The 26,772-nt window shown below is 42.0% G+C and overlaps 1 protein-coding gene across 3 annotated transcripts; it reads right to left on the minus strand.

Moving 5' to 3' along the window:
- Window positions 1-8,666: 8,666 nt before the first annotated feature.
- On the minus strand, window positions 8,667-26,080 carry nabp1 (nucleic acid binding protein 1). Of its 3 annotated transcripts, none has more exons than XM_033023741.1 (6): window positions 25,355-26,080; window positions 24,867-25,005; window positions 18,210-18,281; window positions 16,703-16,787; window positions 16,483-16,546; window positions 8,667-9,338 (listed from the first exon to the last, which is right to left on the minus strand). In XM_033023741.1, the coding sequence occupies exons 1-6, from the start codon at window positions 25,443-25,445 to the stop codon at window positions 9,310-9,312; spliced, it is 480 nt and encodes a 159-aa protein (XP_032879632.1). In that variant the 5' UTR covers window positions 25,446-26,080; the 3' UTR covers window positions 8,667-9,309. The 3 variants fall into 3 exon arrangements, with proteins under 3 accessions (XP_032879632.1, XP_032879631.1, XP_032879633.1); XM_033023740.1 differs by lacking the exon at window positions 8,667-9,338 and adding an exon at window positions 11,772-13,330; XM_033023742.1 differs by lacking the exons at window positions 8,667-9,338; window positions 25,355-26,080 and adding exons at window positions 11,772-13,330; window positions 25,107-25,125.
- Between the last annotated feature and the right edge of the window lie 692 nt (window positions 26,081-26,772).

Below are 26,772 nucleotides of genomic sequence, written 5' to 3' on the forward strand. Positions count from 1 at the left end.
TACTCGCTTATTATTCCTTCTTGTTGCCATCGCGAAGTTCCATCATTAACAACATGGCACCGACTGATATTTTTTCCCAAGTACAGTTACTAGACAAAAGGAAATGATCAAAGGAAGACATAGGGTTACGGGGAAAGAATGGCAGGGTGGAACTTGCTAGATTACTCTAGAGAGAGCAAGCCCAAAACTGATGCGTTAAATGACTTCCTTCTGGACGGAAACAACTTTGATAGTTCTACAATGGCTTTACATTCATGTTTCGTTCCTTCTGGTTGTCCTGTTACAAAGGTTATTTGGCTTTTTTAATAAGCATTCTGAGTCTGATGGTGAATGCTTAACTACACGCCCAATTTTAAGTTTGGCTATTGTTCCACAACTTTAAAAGTTACTATTGACAGTACTTTTTAATAGCCAGGCTGTGTTGACACGTAGGAATTGCCAATCCAGGGTACAGTTTTCTACCAGGATCAGGCATTAACAACTGCACTGCTGCATCGTCAGGAGAAACTCGAATCTAACCATAGGTTTTGCAGTAAAGGTGCTGGAGCAGTATTGCAGTTTTTGAACAACAGGTTTTCCGACTATTAAAAAGCTTTATGTTCCCCACCTTCTTCTTATAAGTAACATTGTTTTGGTGCTGTTCCAGATAAAGAAATTAGCTCCTTTTTTTTTTTGGTGTTGAATTTGCATTCATTCAGAGTTGTTTTTGCAGCACAAGAAAGGTTGCAGGATGATCATAGACAGTGGGAGCGGGGAAACAAATCTCGACACGAAACGTCACCCATTCCTTTTCTCCAGTGATGCTGTCTGTCCTGCTGAGTTACTCCAGCATTTTGCATCTATTTAAGATTTCTGGGAAGTTGCTGCAGCCATGTGAAAGATTTTGGGAAGGAGGTATCCATGCTGGAAGGCTGGATTACATGAGCTGAAGGGATGACGACAAGTTAATTGAGATCATGTTTCACAAAACTCATAACATGCTTAACTAGAATCAATCAAAAATAAATGTAGTGCATTTGTAAAAGGCAGATGTCACATGACTGGTCAAACCAGATTCCTGTGTGCAACATATTCTTTACATTAAGTAGAAGAAGCAATGTCCAGGATTTAGAATTATGCTGGCCATAGTGTATTGATTTTTGTTCCATTAAACATCAGATTAATCTCACACTGAGATGAGCTTGGATCTTGGTTGGGAAGCAGCCATTTTTCTCAAATGGAAAACTTATGAACATAACTGGAAAGTTGCCAAAGATGGACACAAAGTGTTGGGAGTAAATCAACAGGTCAGGCAGCATTGGGGCCCTTCTTCAGATTGGGGCCCTTCTTCAGTCCGAATAAGCAACCGAACCTGAAATGTCACCGTTACATTTTCTCCTGAAATACTGCCTGACCCATTGAGTTACTCCAGCGCTTTGTGTCTATCTTTTGTATAAACCAGCACTTGCAGTTCCCTGTTATATATAGAAAGATAACATTCGTTGACTGAAACGCTGTTTAAATAAATTGTGCAGACTGCAAATAATTAATTTGATGTAACATTTAAAAATGGAAATGAAATTGCTAAGATGGACTACTTTATAAAAAAGCTCATCTTTACGTTTAGCAACGTCTGGGCAGCAGGAACGCGAGGTACTTGGGCAAAATTTGAGACAGACCTGGAGATGGTAACTGAGTGTGAAATGTCTAACTCTATCAATTTAAAATCTGCTCTTTTGACAAACGCAAGAGTGATAGGTGAGGGGGACTTGGGAGGGGACAATGAGGAAAAACAAAATTGTGAAGGTAGTGAAGTCTTGCATGTAAATTTGGATTATTGTTGTCAAGACACTTCTGCCTCGATTACTGCAACTCCCTCTACACTGGCATCAGCCAATCTTCCCTGTCCCGCCTGCAACTGGTCCAAAACGCCGCAGCGAGACTCCTGACAGGCACCCGAAAAAGGGACCACATCACCCCGATCCTGGCCTCTCTCCACTGGCTCCCTGTGCGGTTCCGAAAAAATTTCAAGATCCTCCTTTATGTCCACAAAGCCCTTAATGGACTTGCCCCCACCTACATCAAAAGTCTGCTCACCCACCACAACACATCCAGGCCCCTCAGATTGGCCGACTTGAGGTTACTGAACATTCTGCGGTCTAGGCATAAGCTCAGGGGTGACCGTGCCTTTGCGGTTGCAGCTCCTAGACTGTGGAACAACATCCCTCTTCCCATCAGAACTGCCCCCTCCATCGACTCCTTTAAGTCGAGACTTAAAACTCATCTTTACTCTCAAGCCTTTATTGATGTCCTCTGAGTGAGGGCTATATGTATGTATTTATGTATGTACTTAATCTATGAACCAATGTTGTATAACGTTAGTACCTCCACCAATGTAAAGCACTTTGGCCAACGAGAGTTGTTTTTTAAATGTGCTATAGAAATAAAAGTGACTTGACTTCACGACTTCAACTTGCAAGCTACTTTAAAAGTATACTTGTAGCTATGAATGTTAGGATGCAAAACAATTCATGAGAGACAGAGTCTGGTTCCCCGACTCAAATCCAACTGAAACTTGTTATGGGTGTTAGAGGTACATTTCGTGCCAAACCTCGTGACGTTTGGATAGGCTGTTTTGATACTTTTTTGAATAACGACACAACCACTCCCACGTCACCACACCAAACCATTCTTTGGGGGGAGGGGGGGCAAAGTGGCGCACCGGTAGAGTTGCTGCCTTACAGCGTCAAACACCTGGGTTCAATCCTGACTACGGGTGCAGTCTGTTTGGAGTTTGTACGTTCTCCCTGTGACCGTGTGGATTTTCTCCGGGTGCTCCGGTTTCCTCCCACACTCCAATGGCGTACAGGTTTGTGGGTTAATTGGCTTCAGTTAAAAAAAATTGTAAATTGTCCCTAGGCAATAGGTGCAGGAGTAGGGCATTTGGCCCTTCGAGCCAGCACCGACATTCAACATGATCATGGTTGATCATCCACAATCAGTACCCCGTTCCTGCCCTCCCCATATCCCTTGACTCTTGTGTGAAGGGCATGTTTCCACACTGTATCTCTAGAGTCTTAATGTTTAAACAATTGCTGAGTAGCCTGTCTTCTCCACTTCTTAATACTCTCATAGCATGTAGGTAGGTACTCAAGGAAAAAAAAAGAACAAACTGTATCTCCAATCAATAACATGCCTTGAGAATATTATATTTAAGGGGTGGGCTGGTTGTATCGGGTTGGAAATGATAAGAATTATCTCCCTCAGGCTAAGACTGGCCATGGTAAGGATGGGTTAAAATATAAATGTTACACCACTTGCTGTTGAAAGGATCAATTACAATTCTCAGGGCAGAACCTGCCTTGAAACCGCATACAGTGTAAGTGTGACACCTACTGTCAAAGCTACATATTTCACCACCAATCTCCTGAGACTGAACCAAAGGGAGTGGTGGAAACTGCAGCTCTTTAATATCCTGCACAGGTCATCAAGTTTTATTATTCCCAACAACAAATCAGAGGAGCGGCTATCTCTTTAATCTGATCAAAATAGACAGGATTCGGTGGCAGGTTTCTTCCAGTTTATTACTTTCAGAAATCTACTCAAAGGTTACTCAAGAACTAACATACATTTGTATAGAGTCATAGAATGATACAGTGTGGAAACAGGCCCTTCAGCCCAATTTGCCCACACTGGCCAACATGTCCCCGCTACACTAGTCCCACCTGCCCACTTTTGGTCCATATCCCTCCAAACCTGCCCTATCCATGTACCTGTCTAACTGTTTCTTCAATGTTGGGATAGTCCCAGCCTCAACTACCTCCTCTGGCAACTTGTTCCACCCTTTGTGTGAAAAAGTTACCCCTCAGATTCCTATTAAATCTTTTCCCCTTCACCTTAAACCTCTGGTCCTTGATTCACCTATGGACAAGAGACTCTGTGCATCTACCCGATCTATTCCTCTCATGATTTTATACCCCTCTTTCAGATCACCCCTCATCCTCCAATGCTCCAAGGAATAGTGTCCCAGTCTAATCAAACTTTCCCTTTAAGCCTCTCTAGGCCTGGCAACTTCCTCGTAAATCTCTGTACCCTTTCAAGCTCGAACGGTGAAAATCACACCAGCGCCTACATTTGTGATATTCCGTCGGAATATGGGAGGCTCTGTTGGGGTGGAATATCAAGTGTGAAATGTCCTTTTACTTTCACAAACAAATCTCCTTGGACTTGGAATAAATTTGGGAAAGGTTTGAAAGCAGGCTAAATCCAATTCACTGTATGAAGTTGACCCATAGCTGTGTCTTAACCTTTGGAAAGAGTTTGCAAGTTAATGCCCCACCCTAACATTTTTTTCCAAAATCTCTACACATATTTTCCAAATATTCATCCCTCATTTGTTTTGGATGAATCGGTGTTGATCAACCCTTCAAGCAGTGTGGTCCTGTGCATAGCAAAGTGCAATGTAAGACAATGTTACTTCCATGTAAGCTTTTTGTGTCAAATTAACCCCTGCTCCCATTGTGATCAAACTCGTTTGTAAACTCTCCAAAGCTCATGCATCCTTCTGAAAGTGTATTGCCAAGAATTCAACACTGTGCCACAATACTCCTGCTGCTATCCAACCCATATTCCTAAACACAAAATGCTCGAGTAACTCAGCGGGACATGCAGCATCTCTGGAGAGAAATAATGGGTGACGTTTCGGGTCGAGACCTTTCTTCGGTCGTCATTCTCCAGAGATGCTGCCTGCCCCACTGAGTTTCTCCAGCATTTTGTGTCTATCTTCGGTTTAAACCAGCATCTGCAGTTCCTTCCTGCACCACATTCATAAACCATGCTTAGTTACACTTGGGGTACGCAAAGGAAATTGTACAGTGATTGATTGTAATGTTGCGGCTATTGGGCAAGGAAGACTGTTGAGGAAGCTGGGATTGTAGAGATCTGGGGAGTTGTTCAGTTGGTTAGGCTGATGATTAGAGTGGATGACTTGGCCCATGATCTGAGGACAAAGTTGGGCTGATGGTGGAGGGGATGGGATTTACTATCGTTGATCAAGTAGGAGAGAATCAGATTGGGGTGCAGGTGGATAATCTGGCTGATAATGAGAGAAGCTGCAAGGACTAAAAATATAAAACCGATGCTGATGATGGGATAGTTGAAGGGGAATATAATTAAGAAGAATTGCATCTTCTGGTCAATCCAACATGTTATACTGGCCTAGCATCTACTGATAAAGAAGCAATGCATCTGATGGAGCCGCTGTATTACAGTGTCAGTCAGCCAGGTTGGATTTTGACCTCAGTTGTTGTCTGTGTGGAGTTTGCACGTTCTCCATGTGATAGTGTGGGTGTCCTCCGGGTGCTCTGGACCCCCCCCATATCTCAAAGACCCGCGGGTTTGTATGTTCATTGGGCCACTGTAAATTACCCCAAGTGTGTAGGGAGTGGATGACACATAACTAGTGCCAGCAGGTGACGGATGGTTGGTGTGGACTCGGGGCTGTCTGTAGGGCCCGTTTCCATATTGTAATTTTCATTCAAAGGACAAAGATGCAGTATTAATAAGAATATTATTCTCTACACTACTTGTAATGATTTGTGTGCATGCACTCCCTGCTCTCTGTGTTGCTGCATTCCCTTAACATGTCTAACACCTTTGTATTGTTTCTCTTCATTCATATACTAAATGCCCCCCCCCCCCCCCTCCCACACACACACACACACACTTCTCCATGCTATATTTTATTTGTGTAGTTAATTAGTCAATCTCGCCTTGGTGTCATTTATTACCTCAATCCAACCCCAGAAGCAACTCGGCATTTTGAAATTGTGTTACAAAATCTTGATCGTTGTCATTCACGTGTAACAGAATTCCTGATACTGCCTATGGGATCCCAATGCCCCAAGTTTCTTTCTAGTCATCACCGTCCTCTGGTCTTGGCGCCTCAGCCAGCTTTGTATCTCTGCTGCTTCTTGGAACAGGACGGGAATGAATGGAGACTTTACTTTGGTCTTGCCCATTGTTTCAGTGGCTTGTTGCTGGATCTTATCGAATTGTTGCCCTCTCAGCAGAGGATCATCTCTACTGTTCTTGGGGATTCCAGCTGAAATATCCCTCAAGCCAGAATCCAAATATTCCAATCTGTTGTGTTCCAAAGCTTTTACACTAAGTTAAATTGAAAGGGGCTTGGAAACATAACCAGGAAATGAATGGCTCGAATCCAATATAAATTCCTTTGATTGAAAATGCCTATACTAAAACAGACAGGGATTTTAAGGTGTAGCCATGGACCTCAGAAGCAAAATAAATGAGGGCATCGTTTTTCATATTGTGGAAGAATAATGTAGGATGAGAACTCGATTCATCTTTGCTGGTTGAAAGCACGTGAGTTTTAGTGAATTAAAACCTAAACGCGTTTGCAAACACGAACTCTGAAACATGGTCGATGGTCGAATGGCAAAGAGATTAAAGTGAACACAAAGATACCGTGGAAATAGCCGTCCCGGTGCATCTGCGAAGAGAAAAAAACAAACTCCGAACATTTCAGGCTGCGGATCTTTCACCAGAACAGGGGAGAAATAACTGAGGAGCAATAAGGATGGTTTAAGTGTCCAGTTCTAATGAATAGTTTCCAGCCCTGTTGCTCTTTCCACAGACTGCCTGGTTATATCTCCAGATTTCCAGCATTCACGGCGATTTATTTTGGCAGCAGATCGCGGTTATCATGGGGAGAGTGGGAAGAAAGGTAACTGCAAAAACACATATCATGAATGCACTGGATACCATTGGTATCAATGTACAGGGCAATTAGTATATCAGCAACTTTACTGGCGCCGGAAGCGGCAGCTCCTCCCAGCAGAAAACTTCTTCAAAAAAAAATGTGTTGATGTCCTGCATATTATCACTGTTTTAGGAATCCTTTAATGCAGCTGTCAGAAGCCCTGAATTGAGACGGAATGAGTCAGTTGCAATGCAAACTATTTGGTGACTCGCTACCCACGAGAGACATGCAACAAATCAACAGCATCGCCTCCGCTGTAACTCAATACCCACCCCTTTTAGTTCGTGAGTAGCAGAACCGCCTCAATTCCCCGCGAATTGGACACGCCTGGAGAAATGTAGTGTTTAATTTGATGGACTTTTCTTAACCCATTGGGAGTTATTACGAGCCCCAAAGACCACAACGGACAAGGGGAAACGGGTAGATTTGATTTATACATAGAAAGGTCAATTGGGTCTCATTCATTTAAAAGTTCTAGGGGAAGAATTAGGCCATTCGGGCCGTCAAGTCTACTCCGCCATTCAATGGTGGCTGATCTATCTCTGCCTCCCAATCCCATTATACTGCCTTCCGTACTAGTCACCGGTTTCGTGCGGTTAAATCTTTCTTGCGCCAGATAAAGCCTATCTTGTGTGTGTGTGTGCGTGTGATTACACTTGGTTTTATGCAAAGTACCCGCATTAATGCAGAGCCCGTTAAATAAAATGCCAGAGGGCGCTTGCTAACGCGTAGAGGTGAGTAACAGTCAGTTTAAAAAAAACATTCGTAAAGACAAATCTATTGCTAAACTAAAGGAAAGGGGTTTGTGAAAATGACATAGAGGCGGGAGGTTGGGGTGAGCAGAAGGATTAGACGTAAGCGATTTAACCTCTAGACCCTGCTCCGTCATTCAATTAGATTATTTGCCCTCCAGTGGTGAAGCATTTATCACGGTCAAAATGTAATATTTCAAAACTGGCTGACCTATTAGCCACAACTACCCAGCACCTTAAATATGATTTCATTGAAGTCACCTAGGTCGAATTATATTCAATGAAAGTGGGATCCCACAAGAGACTGCAGATGCTAGAATATTGAGAATTTTTTTTTTTAATGCTGTACTAAGGGGAAACTGAAGGTCGCTGCTAACTCAGTGGTTTAGTTCAGAGATGCAGCATGGATCGCCAACCAGCGATCACCCCCGTACACTAACTCGCACTATCCTACACACTAGGGACAATTTACACTTTTTACATAAGCCAATCAACCTACAAACCTGCACGTCTTTGAAGTGTGTGAGGAAACAGTGAGCACCCGGAGAAAACCAACGCGGTCACAGGGAAGAACGTGCAAACTCCGTACAGACAGCACCCGTACTCAGAATCGAACCCGGGACCCTGGTGCTGTAAGTGGTGTCATAATTCCCTCTCATGGTAGGTGCAGATTTCTTCGTGACTAGTAGTCAGTGAGTCCATTTTGAGACTGGCAAGGCAGGGTATTTGGCCAGCGAGTCAGGCATCGATGGAGGGAAATGTGCATACGACGTTTAAAGTCGGGACCACTCTTCTGACGTCCATTTCCCTCCGCAGATGCTGCTGAGTTCCTCCTGTAGCTTAAGTTTTTTTTTAAAATTAGGTCAGAATCATACAGGGTCTTCGGCCCAACTTTCCCACGCCGGCCAACATGCCCCATCTACACTAATCCCACCTGCCCGTGCTTGCCCCATCTCCCTCTAATCCTGTTCTATCCATGTACCTATCTAATTGTTTCTAAACCGTTGCGATAATACTCAACTATCTCCTCTGGCAGATTGTCCAATACACCAACCACTCTTTGTCTAAAAAAAGTTACCCCTCAGGTTCCTATTAAATATTTCCCCTCTCACGTTATATGTCCTCTGATTTTCAATTCCCCTACTCTGGGCAAAAGATTGTGCATTTATCCAATCTATTCCTCTCGTGATTTTGTACACCTCTACTAGATCACCCCTCATCCTCCTGCGCTCTAAGGAATAAAATCCTCAAGATTCCAGCATCTTGCAGTCTCCATCGTATCATGCCCTGCCCTTTCCTCATTTCCCCAGGAAACTGCACTCCTAATTTTGATCTATTGTTCATGTCCAAATGCGAAACTGTACCCTCAACTGCGGCAGGTCTCCCCCCTCCCCTCCCTTTGATGTGCACATTGATACTTTCCTATCATACCTCAGCACATTGTGGGCTGAAGGGCCTGTTCCTGCTTTGTAGTGTTCCATGCTCTTATGTTCATCCTCTGCCTGTCACCACATTAATGGGACAACAATGGGCAGGTAGTGTGTGTGCGCGCGTGTGTGCATAAAAATCCAGCATTTTACAAAATAACATGATCATTGAAGTGGACTGTAAAAACATTGCCATCACAAGGGAGCATGAACTGGCAATAAAACCATCAGCCTTGAGTTCGGCTTGTCACATCTTGAACACCACGTTGAACAGTTGTGTTCTACTTTGAGAATGATGAAGCAGCCTGCCTGCCGATCCATCAAACCAATTTTGGATGAACTGTGCCTCGTGTTTAAGGAATAACGATCGCTAGAGCGATTTCTTAATAGCACGTCCAACTGTAAAGAAGAAAAACACATGTTAAATATTTCACAAAGTGGCACTAATCGTTCATATGCTGGACAAGCAGTGAGGTAGGTGCACATCACACGCACTGTGGCTCATGCCTTCACTACAGTTCCAATGTTACTTAGAGGAATTACTACTAGGTCTACTCCAATTATCTTATCAAGGGGAAAGAAACTAATGAAAATTGGAAAATAAGTCTGCCTGCACCCTGAGCCAGATGTTACTGCACCCCGAGCCAGATGTTACCTGACAGTGTAAAGACAGATCCACACACCAGAGTGGCGTTTAGGACATTTACAACATTTGCTAATTTTGTTTGAATGCATGTGTTTTGTACAGCCAGTTGATGTGTCTGAAAATGTGGTCATATTATAATTGTTAGAAATTCATGCATTAATTTGTCTGAAAGTTGCACATGATGTGCAGAGGCTAGAGAAGGGAGAAACATTTGCTAAATCTCTGGGGCATGGGGGTGGGGGGGGGGGGGGCAGGAAGAAGAGCAAGAATGGGCAGATGGAAGAAACTTGGTGTCATCTGTATAATTTCAAGGCCAAATTCTCCAATTGCATCCCTTTCCTTCCCCTCCTCTCCCCTCAAATAGTCCAACAAAGACATATACTAAAAAGTTACTACACAAACCAAAAATCTAAAAATGTGCAAAAATTGAGTTTTCATTTCTTAGAATAAATAGGAACTTGAATGTTTAAACTTGTGCCATGGGCAGTAGAGTCTTCACTAGTTCCAATATTCAAAAGATCAAGTCCAGAAACAAAACAACCAGTCTCCAAATGACATAATGAAAATAACACAGAGGGCAGCAGTTTTGGTGGCTCGAGATATCATCTGCTCTAACATGTTCCAGGAGCAAACAAAAGTAGTTTTTGTAACTAGTGACAAAAATTAGTTTGGGTATGCAAATCAACACCAGCAGCATTCAAACAGATAAGCAGTGTGGGCTGAAACTATCCATCTATGCTGCCCGATTACACTTTAGAAGAATGCCAATAAGAAGGTATTCCAAACCAGCCTTCAGTTCAAGTAACTTTGAGGAGTGCACATTTAGTTTTATATGGCAGAGAAATTGACATTTAATTTTGCAGCAAAATCATTTTGTGCATTGAGAAAAAAAAACATCTCTAAGCTGTACATGTGTTAAGCTTTCCCTGTTGGCCGGGACTTTATACCCACCCAGTGGAAAAGAGATTTCATCTTTGACAGGAATTTTCTCAGCAGATTGACCATAGAGAAAATAAAAAGGTGACTTAGATGGCCAAATCCTTTGGAAGCACAACTGCATGAAGAAATAAGCTGCTGCTGGCATTGCCATGAAGAAATAAGCTGCTGCTGGTATTAAACGGGGACCTTCCCATGTAGAAGAATAAGGGGTAAGCCATGTAGAACGGATATGAGGAAACACCTTTTCACACAGAGAGTTGTGAGTCTGTGGAATTCTCTGCCTCAAAGGGTGGTGGAGGCTGGTTTTCTGGATACTTTCAAGAAAGAGCTAGATAGGGGTCTTGAAGATAGCAGAGTCAGGGGATTTGAGAAGGCAGGGATGGGGTACAGATTGTGGATGATCAGCCATGATCACATTGAATGGCGGTGCTGGCTTGAAGGGCCGAATGGCCTACTCCTGCGTCTATTGTCACTCAGGTGAGGCATTAAATACAGGCCTGCCATGTAGAAATAGAAAATAAATTTCATCATATCCCCACACAAGCTATTTTGATAACCCCAAATTCACCAACCACAATTCAGGTACTTGGAATTACATCCTTAGAAATACCTGCAGTTTCTTAGAAACAAGGAACTGCAGATGCCAGTTTACATTTAAAAAAGTGCTGTAGTAACCCAGCTGCTCAGGCAGCCTCTCTGGAGACCACGGATAGGTGATATTTTGGGACAGGACTCTTCTTCAGACTAAAGTAGTATTTTCCAGCAAAGTTTAGCATAAGTATCAAGAATCAGGCTAGTACCACAAATTAAAAATGTGCCCATCTACCAAGCTGGCAGTTTTTTTGTTTCATACTTGGGGTTTGAATTTTCATTTCTAGTCACTAAACAATTTATGGGAAAATATTGATAGATCTCATTATTTGTAATATTCAGTCTACTAAAATAACACTTTAAAGCCAAATCAATCTCGCTAACTAAAGCTAGATTTTCCATTACATTACTTCAACTTCATTAGCTTCTGCGTGTTCTTTAGTCATATGTTTCCTCCAGCCTTATTATGGACTTCCACTATTTGATACCAGTTTTAGGTAAGGATTTGAACATGCTATGTGCAGTGTTAATTGAAGAAGAAGAACAGGCAAACTGTTCGTACTTAATGTTGTCTGTGCATTTTTGCAGAGCTAGGTATAATTTGTATCATTTAGTACCATTCCCATCTTTGTTGCAGTGTTTCTCAGCCAATGAAGTATCTTTGAACCATGGCCACAGTTGTATTGTGGACAAAGAGAAGCTGTGGTGATTTCAAACACTCAATGTAAATATTGCTTCATGGTAATGTTGGTCAGAACATTACAAAGACACCATGCTTCTATTCAATTGGTGATCTATATTCAGTGGAGGCATTGTTGACCCTAGTGTAACTGAAATACGATATTACTTAACAAAGCAGCATTAAATAAAGGAGTACAGAGTGTTAGTTTGCAAACACGTAGATCAGGGTTTGAACATTGATTATATTTGTGAATCAAAACAGTATATAGATGAGGAAACCAAGCAGGAAGCAGCAACTTCTGCAGCTTTGATCTTCAAAGGGTAAATCACAACTACTTTTTCAGCTTTGTATACATATATACAAATGGCAAATTAAATATATAGATTTGACTTGTGCAACAGCAGCTGCACACATCAGGCAGTAACATTTATTGCTCAATGTTTAAACATCCTTGATATATGCAAAGCCATCTGTCAGACTGTGTTGGTGTGTGTATTGCAGCTAAGTGATGCTCAGCTTTCTGAACTGCAACTCGTTGATTTTAAAGAGTTCTTGTAGACATTTGCACTTCATCTACCCCAAGCTCAGGTACACCGGAGCTTCGATGGTAGAGTGGTAGATTTGCATTCTTGTGTGCTTATGTGGACCTTTCCCCAATGCATTTTACAGGCTATTCAATGAATCCTGGCCGGATGCTGCTTTCCAGCCATCTTGACTTCTTCTGGCACAAGGTGTTACCTGGACAAGTTCAGGGTCATTCACTTCCTCCTCCACTGGATACAAGTTATATCACAACACTGTCAAACCGGCAATAGAGACTATATTAACCCCAAAACTCTTCAATCTGTACAGTTCAATGCCGTTAAATTCTCTTCAGTCACCTGCCAATGTTAAATCAATCTGAAAGAATAAATCCTTTCTATTAATTTAGTATTTCTTACATTCAAGATTCAGGGCATCATCACTCCTGATCACAATATAGGTGACATAACACCCTTCACAGCACACTATTGTAATTTAATTGCATTTTATTGATGTTTTATACCTAAAATTAACGTTCCCCGGCTGCTCTCAACACAAGCACCTCTACTTTTGCAACTCATTTCCAGACCACGAAAGATATGAAGTCCCGTGCACCTCAGATAATGCAAGACACTTCAACGGTTAAAGAGTCAGACGTTTTGCAGTTCAAACCCCCACCTCAAAATTGGAGAGTTGAAACAAAAACACACAAACAAGTTATATATAAAAAAAATAAAAGTGCATCAAGTGGGCTCAAGTAGGGTGCAGAACTGAACAAGGTTGGATATACACATGGCACAGGTCATCTTTTGAACACTCTGCGTGGGTCTCTTCCATTGCTAACTGTGGCAGCCGCTGCGGATCCTTGAGCTAGAGTCGTCTGTGGTTGAACTACTGGTCCCCGTCCATTGTTCCTTCCACCACCTGAAAAGTTAGGGTTCTGTTGTTGCTGGTGGCTATTGCCTGACGGGGGATGTCCCCCCAGCAATGACGCACTTTGTGGGCCATTTCCTAAACAAAAACGATTGAAACCTTTGACATTAATGTTTTTCTAGATCAAGCAAAATACTGTAGATCAGTACCATTCAAGTCACAACATTAACAATGGCAAGTTTTAGGTATAAGCCATATATAGTACACATTGCATTCAGTTTTGTCACAAGTCATGCTGACCAATCTTCCATGAAACAAGTCATTGTTAGGACTAGTTTAACATGAAATGGCAGCAAGAAAGTGTTCGCTCATTTGCGAAGTAGCTGGCCACATTTAACCCAATGAGATGTGGCGTAAAGCTAACTTGACACAGTTTAAAAGCACCTGTGAATAAATTACCTGCCACAGCTCAACTGCTTCAAGTTAAACAAATTGGTGAGGAGCAAACCCAAGATGTTTAAGGGTTGGTTCTCCAAAAAAGGCCAAAGTAATTAATTGCCATTTATACTTCTGGAGCACAGAAAATTGGAATGTTCAGAGTGAGCAATGCGTTGCAAAACATGGTGGTAAAAGTTAAAAGCATGGAATTGAGAGGTCCTTAACTATTAGTATACATTCAATTGCTCTACGCAGACAACAATGTCAATTTGAAAATTGAGCGAACGTATTGTCACCCCAACATTAAAACTTCATTTCTGCTTATGTTTAACAGAAACCCAGTCCAAGGACATTTTACTCCCAACATTCATTTAAGAAATGTTGCTCAACTCTGATTGCTTTGGCATTTACAAAAATGATCTTGCTATTTCCAGCAATTGCTCAAATACTTTAAAACAGTGAAATATTGATTTTCTGGAATGTTGTTCCTGAATTCAACCTACTGAGCAGTGAATTCAAGTAGTAGGATCTGGTATGAAACCTTAAAATATTTAGCATACATTACCACCATGGAACAAAAATTGTGATGGAATATCCAGTTAATCCTATTGTGACTTGTGGAAGCCAAAGATAAATAATTTAATTTTGGGCCTTCTGCAAGACTGGAACAACATTCCATATCTACAACTTTTAACTCAAAAATATTAACTGAGTTCCGGAGGCAGAATGCAATGGGGAAAATGAATCAATTAAGAACATTCATCCCATAGAATCAACAATTTTATATCATGTTTTTTCCACACTATTCTACAGCTTATCAAATACGTAGTGTTGACAAAAATGCTGGAGAAACTCAGCAGGTGAGGCAGCATCTATGGAGCGAAGGAAATAGGCAACATTTCGGGTTGAAACCCTTCTTAAGGGTTTCAACCCAAAATGTTACCTATTTCCTTCGTTCCATAGACGCTGCCTCACCCGCTGAGTTTCTCCAGCATTTTTGTCTACCTTCGATTTTCCAGCATCTGCAGTTCTTTCTTAAATAAAAACCTAGTGTTGTTCATTTAAACCTTTGCTTTTTTTAGTTTAGAGATACAGACCCTTTGGCCCACTGGGTCCGCGCCGAACAGCGATCCCCTCACATTAACACCATCCTACACACACTAGGGACAATTTATTTTTAAACATTTACCGCCAATTAACCTACAAACCAGTACGCCTTTGGAATGTGGGAGGAACCGAAGGCCTCGGAGAAAACCCACGCAGGTCACGGGGAGAACGCACAAACTCCGCACAGGCAACACCTGTAGTCGGAATCGAACCGGGGACTTCAGTGCGGCATTCGCTGTAAGGCAGCAACTTTACCGCTGCACCACCGCGCCCCTTTGTGCAAATTGGTCTTCATACAATTCCTACAAATGCTGATGACCCAAAATTAATTTAAATCAGAACGTTTTAATGAAGTTTTATCATTTATACTAATTCTTCAGCCCATTTTTTAAATTCCTCCGGGTTTTGCCAGATGCACATTCTCCTTAATAACCAAACCATTCGCAATTCCAAACACTTGCATCCCCAATTAAACTTCTCAGCTGCCAATTTCACCCACGTCTCTCTACACAATTGAAATTTCTCATCCCCAGAAAACCCTGGTTGGTTTCCGTTGGATGTGATGATGGGAAGTGTGGACAGTAATCCAGCAGAGGGTCGGGATAACTTGTATTGAACATATCTGCTTTGACAATACATCAACTAGTTTACCTTTATCCCTTCAATACAAACAACCCAATTTAGTCATATAAAAAAAAACGTGTCTCAAACACTTTTGGTCAGCTCCATGCTTCTGCACGAGATATAATTTTGACCTGGACCACCCGTCGGTACTTTTCCTCTCAAGCACAAAAGCAAATACTTATTTGCAGACTCTGGAGACTCTGCGCCCCACCCAAGGTTTCGGTGAGGTTCCCGGAGGATTTTGTCAGTCTCTCTAATGGTCGAAAATGGTTTCCGCTTCTTCTATGTTCCGGCGATTATTTCAAAAGATTCGAAACAGGCCGCGACTAAAAATCGGTAATTTTTTAGTTGAAGCTGGTTGCGATGCTAGTTGAAGGTGGTTGCCGGAGGTTGCAGGTAGTGGAAGGTAAGACCTCCCTGGTGGAATAAAACTGGGTGAAAAAAGGTCTTACCTTCCACTACCTGCAACCTCCGGCAACCACCTTCAACTAGCATCGCAACCGGCTTCAACTAAAAAATTACCGATTTTTAGTCGCGGCCTGTTTTGAATTTTTTGAAATAATCTACAGAACATAGAAGAAGCGGAACCCACTTTTGACCATTAGGGAGACTGACAAAAACCTCCGGGAACCGCACGGAAACCTTGGGTGGGACACAAAGTCTCCAGAGGTTTCCGTTCAGGTTTCCTAAGTGGGACGGGCTTAAGGGAGGGTTTATGAAGCCCTTGAGTTTTGTACTACCACCCACTACTTTAAGAGATGCCAAGGCAATTGTAACACTATCTGCAGAACCCAAATGAAGACAGACAAAGAATTGAAGCAGAGAATGTCTATTAACCGAGTCACCCTAAGCTCAATGCAAGAACAGATCCCTTTCTTGACAGCACAGTATCGACAGTGAGCAAAACATCTATTACAGTTAAGCAGATAGAAGATGGAATTGTTTGTTAGTCAGGTCTAAGGACACTTTTCTTTGCTTAACCAAGATGGATAGTTTGGGTGAATGTTTTTGTGCAAACTACGAGCTTTCGTGCAGAAGAGATCCAATATCCAGTCACCAAATGGAATTGACAGCACAACTAAATGAAAGAGAAACAAGATTGATCTGCATTACCAGCTTACCTGTTTGCATTTGTCCATTTGTAGCCAGCTGATTAGAAGAATTGTTTCTATGTTCACTTTGTGCCTTGATAAAACAGTTAAACATCAAATGAAAGGGTGGAACAACAGAAACAATTAGGAATAAAACCTCCACAGTAAAATACAATTAATCGATTATCAATTGGGTTTTTTAAAGTGATGATCATCATAATAACATATCAGCTGGCCCGACAACACTTACAACTTTGTTTGTTTGGTTCATCTGGTTGAGGTAATCTGGATTTGGTTCACTAAAGTTGGGTACTTCTGAATATACCATACAAAATCTAATGGCAAAAAGAAAATGTTAATATGTTACAGATGAAAGTACAAGGACTGGCAATAAGACTAGTTCCTCTCACTTTACTCCATACTGAATAATGAGAATGTTACACAACTGTGCATATGCAAACAGAAATGTCCATCCTTCATAATAATGTGATATTAGAAGCCAAAGCAATGTTAAAGTGCTTCATTTCATATTAAGGTCATGAAAAAAAGAATCTCCCACTACTGAAACTTGTTTCACAGAAGAAAATAAGTGGATGAGATATCCAAAAACGAGGTAAAATCATATTCTCGCAGAAAACCACATTCCGTTATTTATCACTCAGCGTATTGATTTCCACAGAAAATGGTCAGCCTGCAATGTTTCCCGACACCAGCTGGGGGCAGAGTGATCAAGTGATATTACACAGGTCCGCCAGCAGATGATGCATCTTCAGAAAGGAGGAAGTCAGCCAGCCACAAATGTAGATTTCACAATTGAAGGCAAAATTAGAATCAAGTCAGGAATTAGTGCTAGGACTATTGCTTTGCGTCTGACACATTTTGTTGTGCAAACAACAATTCCTAAATTTCCAGATTCAACATTTGGTAGTTTCAGGAATTGCAAAAGATGGTGATAGAGAGAGGAACAACTAATATGGAATACACAGCGATATGAAGCTTTTATGATAGGAAGGATGAGACATATTGATTAAAGGGTGCTGTTCTACAATGGGTGCAGGAGTAGATGGACTTGGTGGTATTGGTGAACAAAGTATTGGAAGTAGCAAGACTAGTTGATAAAGTGGCTTTGAGGGGGAGTTGGCAAGATTTGTGGTATTTCATATCCCAGGAGGAAACAAAAACTCAGGCCCAAAGAGAGTAGGCAGAAATTGGTTGTTCTGGTAAAGAGCTAGCATAGACATGGGCTGAATGGCCTTCTATGATGAAGATATAGTGATTCCATGCTTTGTTTTTTCCTTGGGATAAAACTGTACCCATCCAACTGCCTGCTTGTGGCTGTATATTAATATATCCCAGTCCACTGCCTGGGACATTAACTTAAATCTCCTAGGAAATGAACCACTGATCAAGCTAATTTATTTCCGCAAATTATTCTGACAAAAAAAAAATCACAGCAACCAGTCATCAGAAAAGCCATGGGTGCAGATACGCTGAAACATCCCTTGAAACATTACTCTCATCCCATTTATTCCCCCCTTTTGTGAGTAATACAGAATCTATTAGAATGTGACTCTACAGGAAGCAGACAGCTTCTGACGTTACCCAAGGGGTTATTAAGCAAGTAATAAGACAATTAGATTGAAGTGCACTGCAAGATTGATACTGTCCTCACTATTCTCAAGGGTACACTGGAGCAAGCGCTGGAGTAATGCTCCTGAAATTATTTCCCTGGGAATTCCTTGTTGTGACATACTTACTCTCCAATTTTTTGAAGATCGCCTCCTCTCCCTGTATATAGCGTCAGGCAATTTTTCCACATTGAAGCATAACTGAAAAAGGTCATGGAGTACACACAATGAATTAGTCACAAGATCCTGCACTAAATAAAATGACTGACATTTCTTTTTAAAAAGCATGCACAGGATTGGTTCAGAAATAGTACTGGGTGAAAAGATTGCACATTCTGACTACTGGCTGCAGTGCATTGAAACCAGCACCAAAACGAGGCATTTTATGCTCTCTGTACATCGGTTTATATGAAAGCCATTACCACCTCCTAACACACGATGGCAGGAAAATCTAGTCCAAGGATGTCAAGCAAACAGTGCCTGAGAAAAGGCCTGGGTTTTCACTCTTTAAAATCCCCTTCAGAATATGCCTCCAGGTGCCACAATGCCGTGGATATTGCCACACTTGAAATTTGCTTTAAACTTGTAATTTTGTTGGTGGAGACCAGTAGATTAAATGTCACTGAAAACAAGCAGCAGTTAACAGCATAACTACAAAAGGGTCTTGGAAACATAACCAGGAAATGAATGGTTCAAATCTAATATAAATTCCTTTCACTTAGGCAGCCCTCGCCTATCCAGAGAGTCAAGAGTGTTTAATTGTCATATGTCCCAGATAGAACTATGAAATTCTTACTTGCAGCAGCACAACAGAATATGTAAACATTGTACACTGTAAATAGCATAATAAACGAGAAAAAAATTCAGTGCATGTACACACACACACGTAGATCATATATATGCACACACACAAAAAGAGACAATAATAGTATTCTCCCTGTGGCTGAGCAGTACACCACTGATTGAAAGGCAAGGGGAAATTTACAGACTAAACTTAGACCTTATTTTAAATTAATCACAAATTCGAGCAAAACAGAGGATGGATTTCAACGGCAACACAGTGCAAGTGATAGCAGCGAGGACGACTGAAAACGACCACAGGCAGTCAATGGGTTACCATGCAGGTCAAGAGAAGGCTGCAAGTACTGGCAAAGGGAAATATTATTTTTGATATCCAGTGCAGTGAAGAACAGATTAGGACATCTTGTTCCTAGAATCATAGAACACACAATACCTTTAAATAAGCAAAGGAGACAGATTAAAGGAAATGTATAAACTTTTAGTGAAATAAGATACAGGAACCGGTCAAAGTGTAAAGTAAATATGTTGTTGTGAAATAACTTGCAATAGCTGAGTATGGGCCATGTGCCAAGTTGTAATTTCTATGAAATCTCTCTGTACTTCTCCCCTCAAAAACTATGTGGAGAACAGGCACAGAAGTACCCTTCAGCCATTTGTACATGCTCTTGGGTCACTACACAACTCAAGCAAGTGGGTCGAAGCAAGTCCCATCTTGTTGCACACACCTTTAAAGTTCCAAACAAATCCCGTCACATTTGAAATAAGATAACAGAATGAAATTGTCATTTGCCTTTTAGCTCTGGAGTTTTAGTCGTGGAGTCAAACCAGGGAAGTTATTGGCACTTCATTTCAGGAAAGTCAAGAGGTTTTTCTTTTGTACTATATATGGTAGATTTGCTGTGTAAACTGCCAAATAGTTAAGCGGTTTGATTTAGAAAGCCAATGCCAAACTACAGTGGGAACGAATGACACAAATAGAATTCCATGCCCAAGGATTGTTAAAAGCAACAAAATTAGGTCATTGCGACATTGTGATTATATTTGTAGACTAGTGTCTAGAGGCCTGCCCTGTTGATCTGGCGACAAGTTCAAACTCCACGACAGCCAGGTTACCAGTAAATCCTCGCATCAGTAACAACAAATTCCCTGATTGTTGCACTGTCTGTCTGGTTTGCGATTACCCTCCAGAAAAGGAAGTCTGCCATCCTTAGCTGCCGAACCCTTATGTGACTCAGAGGCCAAGTAACCAGGTTGATTCTTATCTCCTGGCACGTCACTCAGTTCAGGGACCATTAACCAACGCGACTTCAAAACTTACTGCACATTATTGGTGTAGGTAGTATCTATCATTTTACTTTTCGTTGCATGCATTAACTTAAACATTGTCATTCATGGACGTTCTCCGCCATCCCCCTAGAGCTAATCTATCCACAATTAGGCCATTAACTCTGATAGAAATACTGAATCCCAGTACAAATCAACAACAATCACTCTCATTTACTAGTGACAACAGAACTGTGGAATTGCACTTTAGGACAAACATGATGGTTATTGGCAACTACTTTAATTCCAACTCCCTTCTCATTAAGATAGAATCAATTTATTGTAAAATTAGAAAGGAGCGGCACATTGGTAGAGTTGCTGCCTTACAGCGCCAGAGACCCGGGTTCGACCCTGACCACGGGTGATGTCTGTAAAGTGTTTGTACATTCTCCCTGTGACTGCGTGGGATTTCTCCAGGCGCTCCGGTTTCCTCCCACATTCCGAAAACATACAGGTTTGTAAGACAATTGACTTCTTTAAATTGTCCCTAGTGCGTAAGATACAACTAGTGTACGGGTAATGGCTGGTTGATACAGACTCGGTGGGCCGAAGGGCCTGCTTCCACGCTGTATCTCTAAACTAAACCAAAACTAAGCTTGGGTGCCAAATGAAGGTCAGCCAGGTGGGTCATAAACGAGAGAACTAAAAATACTATCCATATATTTTAAGACGTAGAAAATTTCTGCTCTGGAAAGAAAACCCGCTAACTGTGCATGAGAGGCAAATGTGTCACATTGCAAAGTAGCAAAGAGGAAACAATGTGACTTGCAATACTATGCAGCAAGTAACCCACACTCCCACCAAATGACGTCAGGAAGAATCATTTCCTGCCTCCCCCATTTGTCTTAGCGTCATGCTAAGACTGGCTTCCTTTGCATTCAGGCCAAGAGTGAAAAAAAGCTATTCTATTCACCATACTGGGGACAGCGCATAGGAAAACATCTTGTGAATTGGCAAGTCTCCAGCGGGCACAAATGTGACAAGGAAGTCCCTTTCTTGAGGAATCTGACGTGAGCAGTGCATATATTGGCACTAGACCAGCGACTCTAGTTGATAGCTCCAGTTTCTGACTGACTGATGTACCTGATTTAATTGAAAGATCATGCATAAAAAATGGTTCTTCGGCTCACTGAGTCCACGCTGACCATCGATCGGCTGCTCCCTACACAACTTAGAGGCCAATTAACCTACAAGCCTGCACATCTTCGCGGATTGGGAGGAAAACTTAGCTCCCAGACGAAATATATGCTGTCACAGGAAGAACATGCAAACTCCAGATAGAGGACGCCAGAGGTCAGCATCGATCTAGAATATCTGGTTCTGGTGGAGGCAGCATCTGGTGGAGGCAGCAGCTCGACCAGTTGTGCTGCATATTCAGGATAGCGATGGATAAGCCTCCATCCACATGATACAAAGATATGCAATCATAAGCATTACTGTCATACATAACAAGGGTTGATGCAGGCCCAGCAGCTTGTCCTGCTCAACTATAATGCTCTGTATCACAATAAACATATTTCCCACTGAAACCCAGGTGATTTGAGTAGCAATGAAGAAAAGCAGCAGAGCGCAAGGAAGGACCATTAATAGTCAGCAATGCTGTTCAAATGCCAGTGGCTGGGAAAATAGACCAGCGATGCCACCGTCAGTTGCAAAGAGGTTAGTTTAGTGATACAGCATGGAAACAAGCCCTTCAGTCCATGCCGACCAACAATCACCTCTACACTAGTTCTATCCTATGCCCTGGGAACAATTTATAGAAGCCAATTAACCTACAAATCTGCACATCTTTGGAAAGCGAGGGGAAACCGGAGCATCTGGAGAAAAACCCACATGCTCACGGAGAATGTACAAACTCCGTACAGGCAGCACCGTTCAATAGTCGAGATGGAACCCGGGTCTCTGCCGCTGTAAGGTAGCAACTCCACTGATGCACTAACAGCCACCCCATATCTAAAAAATAAATAAAAGTGGACTATTGAACTAATCCTATGTAGAAATTTCTCAGAAGTGATGGTTAGTGCCTCTTATCATAATGTAAAAAACTCAATTTTAATCTGTCAATGCTTTGGTCTGAAGCATTTCGGACCAAAACGTCACCTATTCCTTTTCTCCAGAGATGCTGTCTGACTCGCTGAGTTACTCCAGCTGTTTGTGTATCTTCATTCTCGAAAGATACACTGTTAAGTTAATTCTAAGGCTGAAATAAGTCAGGGCAGGTATCCATCTTGGATGCACACCATTGGCAACAAGTGTCACTTACAAGAAGCCACTTCCAATGCTGCCAATAAACCAGATCAATTTTGGAAACATTTTGTGCACCTTCATGTAGCAGCAGATTATCCAATTATACATCCCGATCCTAGTTTGATATTGTAACACATCATTGGAATGTTATCTCATGGAATCCACTCGATCTATATTGCAACCCATTCAGAGCGGGGTTTTGAAGTTCTTTAAACAATAAATCCTCAATAATAAATGCCAAAATACTATTAATTGCAGAAATCTGAGGATAAACAATACAGCAGACACTCTTTCACTCAACATTTGGAAAGAAAGAATTCCTTAGCATTTTTAAAACAGATTTGCTTTTAGTTATAGATTTTGATATCGTTTTCACATTTCTCCCTGCTGGGCACGTTGACTCAGTGGTTAACTGAAAATCTCCTCTTCACTGCAATGAGATGAGATTGTGTTGTATTCTCAACACAAATGGCAACATGACCTAGCTGTTCTATAAACTGCTGAAGTAGGAACAAATAGATGTGCATTATGTGAAGCTGAACAACTGTTTTTAGTCCATTTAAGCATAATTCCGAATATCCACCGTTCTAACTCAAGATTTGTACTTTGCCTTTTATGCCTGTCACTGTAAGATGACTTGTAGGGAATAAGAACAAAGGATAGACTCGTAGGAAATGAAATCAGGCTCAAACATTACGGGAACCAGAAGGCAAGATTTGTTTTGGAAGGCACAGAGCATCTCAAGAGGTCAGATTGCAGACTGTCTAGGTAGATTAAAGAAAGAAACAAGTAGTTCAGTTACAGGAACAGTAAATACATGCAAATACACAAAAACAGACGAGGCTGGATAAAAATTAGATGGCTTCCATCAAGGCGAGAGTGGAAGCACATCCAGGACTAGATATCGACAGGCATCAATTCAGTATGACAATTAAGGGTCTAGCTTCTAGTCAAAAATAATAGGCAAGGCATGCTGCTTAACCATGTAAATTGGGTAACAAAGTCAAGCTAAGGAACATCACGAATTGTCTATTCCACTGCCTTGCTATTACTTTAAATTCAGTCTATCAACCTGCAATACTGCAAGAACTTGCTGCAGGCAGTTTGAGTTGGTATGTACCATCCAAAATACGCTTGGTGATAATTTAACATGCCAATATCTCAGGCACAAATAAGCAACAGGTAAGCAAGCTTCTTTACATTGTAATTTTTTTCCATTAAGAGACAAATCCTTACTTCTCCATTGTCTCTTGCTGTTTGATTTAATGCATTCACTGCAAGAGTACAATTATATCTGATTGGTTATGTGTTATCCATTAAAGCTGTAGATGACTCTTTGAACACGTTTTATGACCAGGCACTTAAAGGGCAGGTACACAAAAATGCTGGAGAAACTCAATGAGGAAATACCACCCATGCTAGCATGTACTTAAATAAAATAGGTTGCTGATTGCAAATTAAACAAAAGTCTCACATCAATTTAGTTTCTACTTTAGTGCCTGAAGGGATACAGTGAGTGGTATTCAGGGAAGTGCATTCTGTGTTCCAGCAGTCACATCCCATAGGTACCTCCAGCAATACTGGGGCTCAATTCCACCATCAATGGTGGTGCACCATCTCCTTGAAAAAACAGCAAAGGTCATCCCACTACAGGTGGGTACACATGCAGTAACAATGAGGAAATAGCAATGTATTTTCACACCAAGATGGTGTATGGCTTCAAGAAATTCAAGGGAGAAAAAAAGATTGGGTGAACACATGGAAGCCAAACCAAATTTGAAGGAAGATTTCCTAGGCTATTACCGTTCACTTAGAAGATAACTCCACTATATCAGTGGGTCACTGACTAATTGAACCTAGTTGACTAAACTTACCCCAGTGGCCAGTGCAGGTATAAATCACCTTCAAGAGCTGATTTTTGTGCACTAATCTAGGAATGAATGCCTATGTTAGACCCAGTCTGCCAACTCACATGACCTTTGTAATCAGTTGGAGGAACACAGATCCAGTTGACTGCTCAGCTGTGTGGCCTCAGCTCACAATTGAAGTATTACCAGCCTTTTAGAGAAGACAGTAAGAGTAGGTGATGAGTGGCCAAATCCCCATAATTTTCACTAGTATATTTGTTTTACGCCAGGGCTGAATTTTCCATGAGTCGTGTCATTCATGAACATTACTCAACTCCAAACACCTCACCCCATTCCACACTGATGAAGCAACCTTTAATAAGTGGAGGTAGGATGCATTTATGGTGTGGTTGCCATTTTACAAAAAAGCTTCTTTTTTTTTGCAGTTTCCGCGGGGTTACGATTGTGACTTTTAAAAAAAAATTCACATTAGCTCTAAGGAAATTGGCTAGCTGTTATCACTCGAGTTCGCGTAATGTCAGCTGCCCGCTGACCATATTCGACGTACCCTCTTGTCAAGCGAATGATATCCCCGGGCTGTATTAGACCTCCAACCTCATCCCAAACTGAAATTGTGATGCTGCCAGTTTTATCAGCTACTTTGCACGATCTCACTTCATGTCCATCTTTAGTTTTGGTAACTCGACCTGCACAGAGTGAATAAAAAACAAACCATCATTAGTTCCAGCAGCGCACATTGACAAATCTGCAGAGAAGTGTAGTGAACTACACCAGAAGTTAAACTCACAATTAAAAGAAAACTGAAGATGTCGCTTTGACAAGAAACTGACCTGCGCCTCACTGGCACTTTAAAAATGTGCTTTTAAACTGCCTTGGGTTACTTTCAAGTAACTTTAAAAATAAACCTCCATAACCATGATGTATTGGGTCTTTAAAGAAACTTCCATTATATTTGATTTTGTCAATATTCAAAACGATTTTTTTTTAAAGAACTTACTCTCGTTTCAGGGCTGGAAGAGCCCCTACCTAACTTACCTATTTCCAGAACAATAAAGATGACATTTAAATTTTTCATTCCTGGTTTAATGTCTTTTGCAACTGCGTATGTGTCGTTGGCCATGCTCATGGTGCTGGGGTAAAATTTCGGACGGGTACAGCAAAACAACGCATCACTTGGGAGAGGGAGCGAGCGAGCGGGGACGCCGGGCGAGCTGGCCGAAGCCCCCGGCTCGCTGAGCAGCGCAGGCGGCGGCTGTTGCTGCTGCTAGGCGCTACCGCCGCTGCTGCCTCGCCTCGCCTCTCACAGCAGAGAGAGAAACAAAACTTCCGCAGATTAACAGTCCCCTTTAGTGACAAATCCACTTAATGTTTCCCCCTCCCCCCCTTTGACTCTCAACCCAGTGACTTCCGAAAGAAAAAATCTAAAGTCAGAGATTTTGTATTTTTGAAAACGAACACTAAACCTCTCGCTGCTTTTTTTCCCCCATTAACTCCCACGCTAAGATTTGGGTTTTTTTTTTTTTTTGCAGTAATGGATCAAACTCGCCCACAAATATAGGGGTGTATTGCACACTTCAGACTCTCTTCTCCGGACTGGCGAAAAAAAAGCCTTATTTTTAATTAACTGGTTAACGTCAGGGTTAATCCCCGTAGTCGTAATTAGAATGGGGGGTTATTGAGTGCCCGATTCCCTACTGGCCGCAGCCTAATGTCTCTCTCTGCTGAGCTCTCGCACTCACACACAAAAGCCCACATTACGCAAACATGCGCTCGCAACGCCTTTTATAGCCCTCTGCGCTTCTTTGCGGCAGTCGTGAAGCTGCATCCACGTCCCCACCTCCTCCTCCCACCCTGGTTCCTCCTCCCTTTTTCAACATGCCCGACCTCGGAAAGGAAGGGGTGAGAAATGTTATGCTCCATCAGAAAATATCCTGGCATAGAGCCCGAGCTGCGTGATTTTTTTTTAAAGCATTTTATTTTAAGAAATAAAGGCACTTTGAGAAATGAATGTTGTTGCTCGCCTCCTCTGAGAGAGAAAGAGGATTGTATCTTGTATCAACTGTAGCAATTTGCGTGGAAGCCGAGTCGCTGATAGGCGACTCAATGTCCGCACGTTCCAACCCATTGTCGCCGGGTTCCAGGGGCTTCACCCGTCGCTGGCGTTTGGAGACCCGTGGCCGCTCCTCGTCAGAGACCCTGAATACACAGCTTTACTGCCCTGTGCAAAATGTTGCATTGCATGTGCGGGAAGGAACTGCAGATGCTGGTTTAAACCGAAAAAGCTAGAGTAACTCGGCGGGGCAGGCGGCATCTCTGGAGAGAAGGAACGGGTGACATTTCGGGTCTGAAGAAGGGTCTCGACCCGAAACGTCACCCATTTCTTCTCACCAGAGATGCCGCTGAGCATTTTGTGTCTTATCTTCGGTTGCATTGCCTGTGACTGCTGGGACCAT

Source organism: Amblyraja radiata, chromosome 7 (assembly GCF_010909765.2).
Source record: "Amblyraja radiata isolate CabotCenter1 chromosome 7, sAmbRad1.1.pri, whole genome shotgun sequence".
Lineage (NCBI taxonomy): Eukaryota > Metazoa > Chordata > Chondrichthyes > Rajiformes > Rajidae > Amblyraja > Amblyraja radiata.